This window comes from Coptis chinensis, chromosome 3, assembly GCF_015680905.1.
Source record: "Coptis chinensis isolate HL-2020 chromosome 3, ASM1568090v1, whole genome shotgun sequence".
Taxonomy (NCBI): domain Eukaryota; kingdom Viridiplantae; phylum Streptophyta; class Magnoliopsida; order Ranunculales; family Ranunculaceae; genus Coptis; species Coptis chinensis.
The window spans coordinates 120,443,708-120,456,912 of NC_141458.1; the positions used below are offsets into that span (position 1 = coordinate 120,443,708).

The window sequence follows — 13,205 nt, forward strand, 5'->3', positions numbered from 1 at the left end:
TGTATGGAGGCCCAGAGGACGGTGTGGCGTTTGAGAGTTGAGACACATTTAGTTATTTTGTTATTGTAATAGTTTAGCTATTGACTTTTATGTGTATGGTTGCATTTGCGTATCTACTAATTTGCAACTACAGAGTTCTTAGGCTAACTCCAATGGTTTGGTGCGCCAAAACACCAAACCACAATAACACAGTAGATACAGTTAGTGAGATAGCGAAATCAAATCCAATGGTTTATTTTTCCGGCCGCCCGGTGTCACCGGCGGCCCAACACAAAATATTAAATATCGGTTAAAAAAAAACCAAGCTTTTTTGTACGCCATCACCAGTGGCGGGCAAGAAATAAAAAAAAAACCAAACTTTTTTGTACGCCATCACCAGTGGCGTGTAGTTATTTATCTTCCTATATTACCCTTTAAAAAACCTCCGGGTCCCCTTCTATTTGCTTTGGTGTTGCATCCTCTTATTCTACGGATCCAAATCCGGTTGTCGGGATTATTGCTTCTGGGCGGTACCTAGATGATGGGACTCTAATCGGGGATCTGTAGCAGTGGCGGCGGCTTTGGGTATGATTCGGAAGAAGGACCTTCTTATGGGTTGGTTCTTAATGTGGCTAAAACCGAGATATTTTGGCCATCACTAGATCCACGCCCTTTCTACTCCTCGGTCTCTTTCCTTGAGATCCGGCCCCATCCTCGCGAGGGGTTGTTTTGGAGGTGCGATTTAATCGATGCATCTTTTGTCATGGGTCTTGCTGCAAAAGCGTATTGACAAGGCTATGACTCTGATGGACCGTTTGGCCGTATTAGAAGATTCACAGTGTGAGTTAGCGCTCTTACGAGCTTGTGTTGGGCTCTCTAAGTTGGTCTTCGCGATTCGTACTTGTCCACCATCCTTTTCGAGTATTTCCAGTTTTTGATCGGCATCTCGCGGTGTTCTCGAGGTGGTATTGGTTTCGATGGTCCCGCCCGGTGATTTACAGTGGCGGTTATCGACACTCCCATTACGTCTTGGTGGTTTAGGTATTTATTGTGCCACTGATGTCTCTACATTTGCTTTTGTGCCCTCCCGGTCAGACTTCTGAGCTTCAAAACCACATTCTTAGGAGTTGTGGCCCGATTACCTTTGGATGAGATTCTTGATGTTGCTAGCGATTGCATTGAGTCATTTGTCTACCGATTTTGACCTCGGTTCTATACTGTGAGTGTTACCGTCCCCTCAAAACCACAAAAGTTTTGGCGGAAGCGCGTTCTATGGTAAGATTGTTGCCGGTCTTGAGAGGGAGTTTGGGTTATCCGCTTTCAAAAAGCGATCATTGGATGCTTACGGTCGAGAACATGCAAAGGGATTTCCTACTTGCTATTCGATGGAGGGACTTGGGCAAAGATATGCCCGGTAGAGTATCGTTCTATTCTCGGTACCGTCTCATGATTCCTTTGTACTCGATGGTGGTCTATGCCCCGTTTGCAAAAAAGAGCGGACTAGATGCTTTTGGAGACCATGCAAAGCACATTGTAGATATTTCAGGGTTTCAAATACCGACATGATCATGTTAGAGATATTTTATGTGATGCATTTTTGGAGGGAATGCAATTGGTGAAGAAGGAGGCTCCGTGAATTTTCTCATCGATCCGAATGAGGGGAGATCGACACCCGCCCTGCAGATGTATTGATCTACAGTTTGGTCCGAGGGGAGGCATCGTGTGTTGATGTAAATGGAGCCTCTCCATTGGTAGGGCTTGGGAATGGAGTCTTTGAGGTGGGAGAAGCGACTAATAGAGAAGCGGTAGGAAAATTGAGAAACACGAGGAGGCTTGTAGAGCTAACCAAAGATTGTTTCGGCATTGTTTCATTCCTTTTCGGTTTTGACACTTTTGGTTTCTTGGCACAGCGGTCATCTGTTGAGCTCCTTAAGATTGCAAAAAGTTATGACTGCAACGAATGACGTTAATTGGTTCTAACGAGTTTGTTTTAGGAGGATAGGATTTGCCATTCAGAAGGACTTGCGGTAGCGCACTTGTTGCACGCTTGTCCTAATTATTTTGTAAAACTTCGTTATCATTATTAATAAAATTTCCACTTAAAAAAAAAAAAAACCAAGTTTTTGTACGCCATCACCAGTGGCGTGTAAAAAAAAAAAAAAACCAAAAAACCTTGTACGCCATCACCAGTGGCGTGTAAAAAAAAAAACCAAAAAACCATACGCCACTGTTCACGTAAGTTAGTTCCAGGGGCAAACATAGTAATCAAACTTGTACCTTGGTTATCCTTTTGTAGAATGCATTCTGATTTATCAAATGAAGCATAAAAAGTGCCACGATTGTTTCAAAGACTACCTTCTGTTCCCTGTTTTGATCAAAAGCCACCTAGACTGGAGGAGATGTTCCAGATTGCTGAGAATGGCTTTAAGTTGATTCATCACATTTTATTATACATTGGCTGGTTTCATCGACTCTTGCAAAAGTTTAGTCAAAATAGTTGTTGAGTACTTGAGTTTCTGGATGACCTGCTGGAGAAATGAGTGTCCATTGAGATAAACAAGGCAATATTAAGCACTTTAGTGTTGTTTCTCTTGTTCAGACTCTTCCTCGGCCTCTGTCTCTTGCATTAATGAGAAGCCATCTCAAAACCTTCACCTTTGTCTCAGGTTTAATGAGAGGCCATTTCAAAGCTTCTCTCCTTCGACAATAACCACCAAACATGCGTATTGTGATATAGTCACATCAGTTAATCAACTCCGTAGACGCAAAGTTCATGTTGAGAACCAATGAAACTACCAGTCTACCAAGCTGGTATAGTGGTATATGTACATCAACATAATTCCAACGTCCATTCTTATTGCAATGTGCAACACTATGATATGCCTAGCTCGGTAGAGTATTCTTGTTTTAATGCTGGAGGTGAAGAGACCATCTTCGATGCGCCCAAGAGAGAGATGGAAACCATCTACAACAACCAAAGCCAATCTGTCTCCTTCCTGGACAAAAACAGGAGGGATGCCGTCGCCATGGATGGTTGCTTGCTACTTGAATAAACAATAAAGCAAAAATTAAATAAAAACAACGTATACCACTCACAAAAGGGTAGGATAGAATGGTAATTGAACAAATTAAGTTATTAAAAAAAAAAAAAAAGAATCAATTCTGTACGCCATTGTGAGTGGCGTGTAACTTATTATTTCAATTAATAATTCAATTCTGTACGCCATTGTGAGTGGCGTGCAACAATAATTAACTTATTATTTAAATTAATTCACATTCCTACCCGCCACTGGCTACGGCGTGCAACACTAATAATGATTTTTTTGATTGTACGCCATTGGCAATGGCGGGCAGAGCATACGCTATAACGTTAAAATTGACTGCAAAAATAGAGAAATTTATGAAGATAGCGTTGGCGGTATAACGTTTTAACGTACCATTGGATCACATTTTACGTTAAATTTGATGATTTGCAGCACCATTGGACTTAGCCTTAGTCATGGTTAGCAATGATAATCACGTTCTCCTGGAAACAAGCTGTACCAAAGAAGATGTGAAATACAGTGAGGGTGCAGCTTCTCTAAAAGAGGTTTTTTTGCATGTGAGCTTCTACCTACTGAAGAACCAAAGTCCATGATGTACATCTCCCTTGGTTGGTTCTATTCTAGCTAGCAAATACTTGTACCAATTGAAGACTCTAGTGAAAAACATTTCGCATTAGGGAGATGAAGGACTATAATAAGTTTAATGGAGGAATAAAACATCAAGTTGCTAACTGACTGAACTAAAACAGATTGGGAAGTCGTAGAAACCATTATTATTTAAATTAATTCACATTCCTACCCGCCACTGGCTACGGCGTGCAACACTAATAATGATTTTTTTGATTGTACGCCATTGGCAATGGCGGGCAGAGCATACGCTATAACGTTAAAATTGACTGCAAAAATAGAGAAATTTATGAAGATAGCGTTGGCGGTATAACGTTTTAACGTACCATTGGATCACATTTTACGTTAAATTTGATGATTTGCAGCACCATTGGACTTAGCCTTAGTCATGGTTAGCAATGATAATCACGTTCTCCTGGAAACAAGCTGTACCAAAGAAGATGTGAAATACAGTGAGGGTGCAGCTTCTCTAAAAGAGGTTTTTTTGCATGTGAGCTTCTACCTACTGAAGAACCAAAGTCCATGATGTACATCTCCCTTGGTTGGTTCTATTCTAGCTAGCAAATACTTGTACCAATTGAAGACTCTAGTGAAAAACATTTCGCATTAGGGAGATGAAGGACTATAATAAGTTTAATGGAGGAATAAAACATCAAGTTGCTAACTGACTGAACTAAAACAGATTGGGAAGTCGTAGAAACCATTTTGTCACATAATTTGTTTTTCACGCTATAACCACGACACCACCTGAGAACAAGTAGTCATTTTCAGTTTTCACGCTGGTCTTCTGATTACAGTCAAATACTGTTGTGACAGGACTCTGTTACAGGATTTTTTTTTTTTTTTTTTTTTTTATGAATGAGCAAACTATATTAATGAAAGAATAGTCATAGAAGGTTAAGTATTAGGCTGTCACAAAGCTTCCTAATTACACACAAACCTAAAATAGGCTACTCCTACTATAAAACTAAATTCTCATAAAGAAGTTTAGTAGCATGCTTCGCTGCTTGATCTGCAGAGAAGTTGGCTTCTCGCATGCACTTGAAATGAGACAGTAGTCCAGCTCCTTCACGCACTTTTCCCATCTTGGCTTCACCTTACAAAGGGAGTTGAGATTATCCAAAAGCTGTTACTGAAGCCACTGAATCTGACTCAGCCCATAGCCTCTTCCACCCTTTCCCGATTGCCTGCTCAATGCCTTCCAAAATAGGCATGCATTCTGCCATGTAACTAGTACTTATGCCAAGGTACCTGCGAGTGACTTGTAGTATTTCACACAAGTGATTTCTAAAGACAGTCCACATTGATTTTAATGATTCCAGGATCAGGTGGCTCCCATAACACTCCTTAATTTTCAGTGCCTTGCCATGCTTTTCTGGTAGTCCCCACGACTTCAAAGTGGTAATATCAGCTACTGTATTGTACATAGTACCTTTTGATAGCCAGAAAGTGTTCTTCACTTGTTTCTTGATCTCCTCGTTGCAGAAGTTCGACTCAGGTGTCTTGTTGTCCATTACAATCATGGTACTGAATTTCCAGATTGATACCATGCCTGACAATATAGCCGCTACCAACAAATGCTTGATAATAGTACTACGCCCTTCACATATCTTAACTACCTCTTTGAAGTCGTAGAAATTGTTACTGAACCCAAAGCATTCAACCACCCAATATCCCACACTTTCCTCGCACTAACACAATACCAAAGAAGATGTTGTAGCAACTCCTCACAGTGACACCCCATGTAACACTTAGACACCAGCTTGATGCCCCTCCTCTGCATTCCTTTGATGGTGGTAGCACAGTCACTGCAAAGTTTCCATGCTATACCAGCTAATTTGGAATGAATATCTTCATTCCACACTAACTTGTACCACCACACCTAATTTCTCTTGCTTCTTGTATCTTCGAATGCCGATTTCATATTAAATTGCCCTTTCTGATCTGGTAACCAAACCCTATAATCCTTCTCACACTGATTACATCTCGGTAGTCGATCCACACCTGAAATCTGCAGCACCTCTTTCAACTGAATTGGAACTCTCCATTCTCCATTGATGATTACTTGGCTCAATCTTGTTTTGCAGCCTTGGAGAACTGAGTTGTGAAATTGTAGAGCTTGTTTAATTGACTGTGAACTAGCCCAGTTGTCCCTCCACAAGTCCACGCTACTCCCATCACCAATGACCCATTGAGTTCTTTCTTGCACTTCCACTAAAGCAGATTTGACACATAGTAGGAAATAATCTCACCATCCCTGGTAAAGAATTTAGCCCTCATAAATTTAGAAAAGTCATCCTCTTTGGTCAAAATATGCCACGCCAACTTCATAAGTAAAGCCATATTTACTTCTTTGAGCCTTCTATAATGCCAATACCTCCTTCTTCATAGGGTTTACAACACTTATCCCAAGCTAGTGCAACCTTTTTCTGAGTTGAGGGGTTCCCCATCCACAAGAAGTTTCGCAATGGTAGTTCCCATGGTCATGTTTCCAATGAGCTTGAGTAGGTGCGCTAGTGTAGAGAATAAGAACATACCAAATAGGACGATGAAGAAACCTTGTGTGGCAGATACTTGAGATCATCATTTACATTTCATAAAACAATAAAGAGTAGAAATTCTGAATCAGAGGTAGAAGATACTGGAAGATTGACTTAATGCTTGGGGAGTTGGGGCAATAAAAAGAAAAACTGGAAAACTGGAACATGCATTTCTTAAGGGATATAGATCTGGAAAGTAGCCATGGAAGTACACAATCTTTGGTCTATAGCTGGCGGGCAAGCAGACAAATTGCTGAAATTTTCTAGGAATTTTGTAAATCAACTAGCAAGCTTGAAAGCATCGATGAAGAGGCCATAGGTGAAACCCATCTTAAAATTGTTGAGTAATGCAAGGGGAAAGGTAACCTTGGGCCGACTGTAATAAAATCTAGTTGCATATTCTGTGAGTAGAACACACAGTACTGCAGCAATTACATCGTTCACTCCTAAAGCTCCGAACGACAAAGAAATGGTTTGAGCCACATAAAACCCACCCAACAAGGAGATTCCACCAAAAAGAGCCCTTCGAGAAGGGCTTCTGAAGTAGTTCCTTGAAAGCTGAGGCACAAACCTGATAATGTCTACTAGCCTTCGAGGCCCCCCATTCTCCTGCACAGCTCTGATAGTTAAATACCTAGGTGAAGATTTCCTAGCAATAACTCCAACTCTTCCGCGTGGGACACTCGTCCCAGGTGTTAAGCTGAGATGACAGATACATGGGGAGATGAAACTCGACGCTTGTGCCATTGGATATCTTTATCACGTGCTCTATGAAAATTATGGCCTTATCTGAAAAAAGAAAATGATGAATCAAGCCTACAAGTATACAAGCAAGTAACACAACACTAAACCATACAAAAAAACCCCTTTACAGTAAGCACCAACAACGCCATCAGTCAATTAAGTTTGTAGAGAAACATTTGATCTGATCATCACAATGCCTAGTAAGTAGTAACTAATAAACAGTTTAAAAACGTCGCTCGCAAAAAAGATTTCGTCTACAGTCCTACATGAAGCATGGTGTATATAGAGAAAAATATAACACAACCAAATACATTACGAGGAATTTATACCCTTCAAAAACAATATATAATGCTAACATAATCAACCTTATTTCCCTCTAACAATCGTCTGTCTTTACTTAAATTCAGATGGTAAAAACAAATGAAACAGATACCAATTTAGTTGAGGTAAAGCAAATTACCCGATCGCTAACAACATCTCACACCAACAAACATATGTAGTAGTGTGTTATATCTCTATATCTCGTCTTTCCCTTTCTTTGCAGTTAAAACTCGTATTCCCACATGAAAACTAGTCCACCAAAATGAGATATTTTGTTGATAAACAAAAACTTTATGTTAATATGGCTGTCTAGGGGCCGGCCCGTTAAGAATATTTTTTCAGACTATCGGGCTTTGTCAATGAAGTATCAAACAAATGTTGGGTCCAAAGTCGGCCCGTTATGAGAAGGGGGAAAGGTTTTGACTAATTCCATATTTTTTATATGGAAAAAGTTGAATCACTGTGGATGAGATCATGAGAGCATCATCAACACACTTTTTTTGTGACACTTCAGCATTTTTAGTCAATCAAAATTTCTAAAAACGAATAAAGTACTAACGCATTTGGACAAAATTTGGGATTTTTATTTTGGACTGGAATAATTGTCCTGTTCCAAATTAATTTTTTTATTTTTTGGGCCCAATAGTAGAAAAGCCCAACGATACAAAATTGAGCCATTTAAATTTGTTATTAAAAAAAAAAATGCTAAACGGCAAAACTTGTCTCATCCCACTTTTGGACGAAGTTGTCTCGTGCGACTCATTTCTATGTTTTTCAGTATTTTGGTTTGGAATTTGACAATTATTAGAATAAAAATAGTGTTTTGGCAGTGTGTAGGGAGTCAAAATTGCCAAATTCATTTCCATCTGTCACATTAGAAATGAGATTTGACAATGCATTGATGATGCTCTGAGAATATGAGACTCAGAAAGTCAGAAAAAAAAAAGTGAGAAACGTTTGAGAATATAGTACTAAAAGTGGTTTTTGTGACGAAAGGGAATGGCTGGTGCATTTACCACCACGCTTTATGACCCAAAATCAGGGCTACACTTGTTAATATGAGATGATAACCTGGGTGAGATAAATTGTACCAAAATAACTTTAAAAAAATGCACCGAGGTCAATGATAATTTTCTTCACTATTGAGTTCTTCCTACCAAAGAAAATAGAGAATGATTCAATAATTGGGCGCTATAGAATTTCTATCCAAATCATAAAAGCAATCCGCAAGCGTATGGTACTGGAAATTGGTTGGTCCATATTGGTTGGTTGTTATAGAGGGGGCTAAGTCGCAGGCTTGACAACCTTTTCAATAAGCTGGCCCACTAACTCATTTTGCACGCCTAAGAAGCCCAACCCAAGAAGTCGTCTTATGGAATTTCGAATTTGTCAATTGGCTGAATTCTCATGTGAGTCGTGTCTCAAGTCTCAACTTGTGTGAAACGGTTAAATTCAACGGGACGAGTGGGTCATTGCGTTAGACCGTTAGAATGTTAGACACTATGCATCCACCTGGTTGGGCACGAGTACCACTCCTACGAAACCGACCCACCCATGACCATCTTTATTTATAATTTTATATCATCTAAAAAGTGTAAACCAACACTATCATATGTCTAATTTACTAGGCTTGCTAATTATCGGTTTCTTTTTCTTTACTAAGCTTGCCCTTACCTATATGTTAATTACACATTTTCTTTTACCAATTTTTTTCCAAATTTAAAACATTTAACAAACAATAATTTTCCTTACATTAAATTTTAGAAATAATAAACTGCTTGAAACTTGAATCAATAGAATCCATCGATAAACATTTTTTCCCCTTTTCTAAAAGTATAAATCATTCATACATACAAAACAAAGGACGTACAATCCTACACGCATTAAGACTTTAGAAAACTGGAAATTGAATCTTTTAAAACTTAAGTATAATCGAATTTCAAAATTTTATGCACAAACCAGAATGCCAATGTCGAAACTTCTGACAATTCTTGTATTAAATTTCGTTGTACCATTAGCAACGGACTAGCCATTTCAAGCCCACATTTTTTAGAGACAGGGTGTCGTTTATAGGCAACTCATGCTTTCTTTGTGGTACGTATTAAATCCTTGTGTTAGCTAACTGATCTATGTACAATGGGACAATTCTTCACGTATATTAATATGCTTGAAACGGTTAGCTTATAATATAAACAATTAATGAAATTCGCTTTGTACATGGCGTGAAATGCTAGGATCACGATTATATTGCATTAGACATCTATCAAAGAGTGTTTCCGTTTATTCCAAGAGAGCAAGCTGCGTAAATTGCTTTCAAATCTTTAACAACCTTTAACTTCAAGACTTTTTTATATTTATTTCTTAAAAGGAAGACATTTCTAAAATTAGAAAAAACTTCCTACAGTCGTTACATCTATATATAAACTAATCAGTGACCTTGCCTTAGCAGGGTTTAAAGATAGTTAGATATGAATGAGATTTCAATGAAAAATTTAACAAAGGAAGAAGACAATCTTTACTAAAAAAAAACTAATGTAAATTATATATACATGTGTTATTTCTGTACCAAATATCAAATTATTATATTATTATATTTATTCTTTTGGGTTAAACAAAAAAATTCGATGAATCAGTCAAATCTTAAACTTTCACAAGATAATATTTGAAGTCTAATTAAACATTCATGACAATACATTTGAGTTAGTGACCAACTTATTGGATGGTGGCAAGTGGATCAGTCGACCAACTAAATTTGAACATATAAAATTGTCGACAAATTAAATAAATCAATAAACAATTATGATTATATTTGAACTGAAGTGTTTTAAGAAAATAAAAAAAACATGGCCTCTTCTGTAACTTTACGTCACAAGAAACAGAAGAAGGTGATACACGTAACACATAAAGCCAATGTCACGTAGGCACGTAGCCTTGTTGTAGTTGAAATGTTGAACGGCTACATAAGTACATAACCCCCTCAAGTAAACCGCCAAACACTTCCACATACACCCGCTTTTCTCCCTCTCTTTCTCAACTCCACCTTCCTTCCTTTTATATACGAAACCCCAACGCTCAATTTTTCATATCAACTTCTCTAATGGCACCCAAGTCCAAAAATAAGTCTATGAACACAATAGTGACCGTAGCTGATGCTGCTTCATGGTGGTGTGCACTTGTTCTAGTCAGTTTTATTTTGATAGCAGGTACTTTTAAAGAGAGTTCTCTTATGGCTGATCCTGGTATGAGAGGGAATCATCTTATGAGTCGACCTTGCGAAGAAATTTATGTTGTTGGCGAAGGCGAGACGCTTCACACTATAAGCGACAAGTGTGGTGATCCATACATAGTTGAACGAAATCCACACATCCATGACCCTGATGATGTTTTCCCTGGTTTAGTTATCAAAATCACTCCTGCAAAGACTAGCTAGAAAGTTATTGAGATGATATACAAGTTTAATTTTTAGTTCTATGAATTTCGGTATAGAATTTGTATATTCAGAGTTCCAATAGAAGCTTAATTCACATCTTTTTAACGTTTCCATTTCCCCCCTTCTTGTTCATCTTTTTTCCCCTATCAATTTATTTAAGATAAAAGTCGTATTAACATATGACCATGATGTTGTTGATCATGAGTTCATGCCTTCATGGTTTATTATTTGTTTCCTGTGATGGTTGTATTTTAGGTGTAAAACAGATTTTGTTACAGAGTTAATTACAATATTAAACTAGTTATTCAGATTGATTCTTAGTAATATGTATATTTATTAAATCTGTGGCACTTCGATATTTTGATCAAATTCAATATTTGGATTTAGTTAAAATACTATAGGATGTTGTTGTTTTAAATGAATTTTTTGTTCTGTCATGAAGTAATAGAACAGTTCCATTCCATTTGATTAAGGGATGTTCTGTGTAATTTGGTTCAGGTATCCATATTACCATTTCTTAGTTTAAAGAGGGGAACAAAAGCATGAGCCTTGATTTAAGAAATAGATACTTGTTTTTAACATTGAAGCGTTGTTCTTTCTTGTTCTGTTGTAGAGGGAAAGAGGCATCTGCTGGGAGGAAAAACACAAGTTCTGTTTTAGGTGCATAAGAAATGGCATCGTTGCATGCGTATCTTTTGGGCCTACTTTCCTGGACCATGATCACTTAGGCATCCCTAAATAATTTTTCCTAAATCAAATGGACTGCTAACCAACACCATGCATGCGCACTTTGGGGACTCGAGGTTATTTAGGGATGTTGGCACGATAAGACAGTCTTCGGTACATAGCTTCTGGATTTTAAGCCGGTTCCAGCACCCCGGAGTTCATGTCTCTACCTGGAGTTACGAGCTAGAACGCCCCCTAGATAGCTTAAACTAAAAATAAGCCGACCGGTCTTACCACTATCCAAATTATTATGAAATGCATTTTCACCGAAACTACATAACTTCATGAGTTTAATGATGAGGATAGCAGCCATTAGCTATGTTGACTGGATATAACCGTTTTGTTTATGGCAGCAGTATGTGTCAATCTTTTGGATGTTGTCACTTGTCTTGTTGTCTATTTCTTCGTATATGATATAAGGGTCCCATGATATAAACATTAGTTGATATTTTACTCTGGTGATAAGTTGATAACCACACTAATGTAGGTTATAGGGCGATGGCTGCTTTAATTTAGGTCAGCCAAAAATTTGTTCAATATGTTTTGGTCAAAGGTAGATTTATTTGATTGACCATATTGTTATTTTCTTGTTATGTGCGTCCTCAGTCCGCACAATCTCATTGTATAATCTGTAGTCATGGCTAATGAGGTTTGGAACTTTGAATTACTCTGAACGTGAACACAATGTCAGCAATATAGCGTGCCAAAGGAAAGAGTTCCTTAATATTTTCATCAAAACTTTAATAAACGTGTCCATCATGAGCAATCAGCCATGAGGATTATATCTAAGTTTGGAAATCAATTAATCAAACGGATATATACCAGAGGATGTCTTCTGTTTCTTTTGTTGCAATTATTTTATTTTGCATGACAATATATAAGATAAGGATGTGGATCTCCTCATCTCCAATTCTCCAAACAGTTGGGCTTTGAAAAACTTTCTTTTGTTTAGAGCGAGCATAGTAGCCCACCTTCGATACGTTGTCTTATCCAATTATCCAAGTCTGATGAACCACCACTTTGCAATGTCACACTGTAACACTTTTTTTGTCTCTCCTACAGTGTTAGTTGCACATTCCACCAGTTGTCCTCCCACTTTGTACTTTGATCATAGCATTTTGACTATGATCAATAGGTGATGAAAGATCTAATAAAAGATTAGAAGTTGTAATTATTTTCGTGAGGTTTACTACAGGTGGATTCCGAGTCGTTTTCCTCATATAACTTACATTTAATTTAGTGACACTTCTCCACTTTAGAGAGAGTCAAAGAAAATGAGCTAGGTTTTTGTTTGGTGGGTGTAGTAATCTCGTCAAATTAAGTAGTTATGTTCAAAGGATCAAATTAATTAGTTTTGATTAAGATAGTAAATAAACCTAGATAAAAGTTAGCCATCTTGATGGTCTTAAAGTGGAGAACTTGATGTTGCTTGGTTCATGGAAGTCAGCAAAGTCTTTATCAAAAAAATTAGCTTACAAACTTCTCCAATTTCTTTATATGGAGTTTAGCACTAAATATAGTCAAGAACGATAGAATTCATTTTCTGTTCTTTCTCTCGTTTAAAAGCAAAAGGAGAAGATTGGTTAATATTTCTTTTTTTAGCTTCGTAAGGTGAAAATATATTAAAGAAAAAAACAAAAGATTGGTTAATATTTCTATCGGATTGCAGATTAGATTTGAAGGTTGTACATATTCTCAGATTCTCTGGTCAGTCCGGTTATCGAAAAAAAAAAAAAAAAATCTCTGGTCAGTCCAGCTCCTCTAAAACCGGGTTTAGGTATTAGGGATCAACTC

General features: G+C 37.8%; 1 protein-coding gene across 1 annotated transcript; it reads right to left on the reverse strand.

The window, feature by feature from the left end:
- Nucleotides 1-6,341: 6,341 nt before the first annotated feature.
- Nucleotides 6,342-7,522, reverse strand: NPQ6 (YCF20-like protein (DUF565)). The gene is made up of 2 exons (XM_086597052.1): nucleotides 7,395-7,522; nucleotides 6,342-6,979 (listed from the first exon to the last, which is right to left on the reverse strand). The coding sequence occupies exon 2, from the start codon at nucleotides 6,935-6,937 to the stop codon at nucleotides 6,470-6,472; it is 468 nt and encodes a 155-aa protein (XP_086453178.1). The 5' UTR covers nucleotides 6,938-6,979; nucleotides 7,395-7,522; the 3' UTR covers nucleotides 6,342-6,469.
- Between the last annotated feature and the right edge of the window lie 5,683 nt (nucleotides 7,523-13,205).

Bases quoted from the DNA above. Each gene is read 5' to 3' on its own strand.
- NPQ6 (XM_086597052.1), bottom strand. From the start codon at position 6,937: ATGGCACAAGCGTCGAGTTTCATCTCCCCATGTATCTGTCATCTCAGC.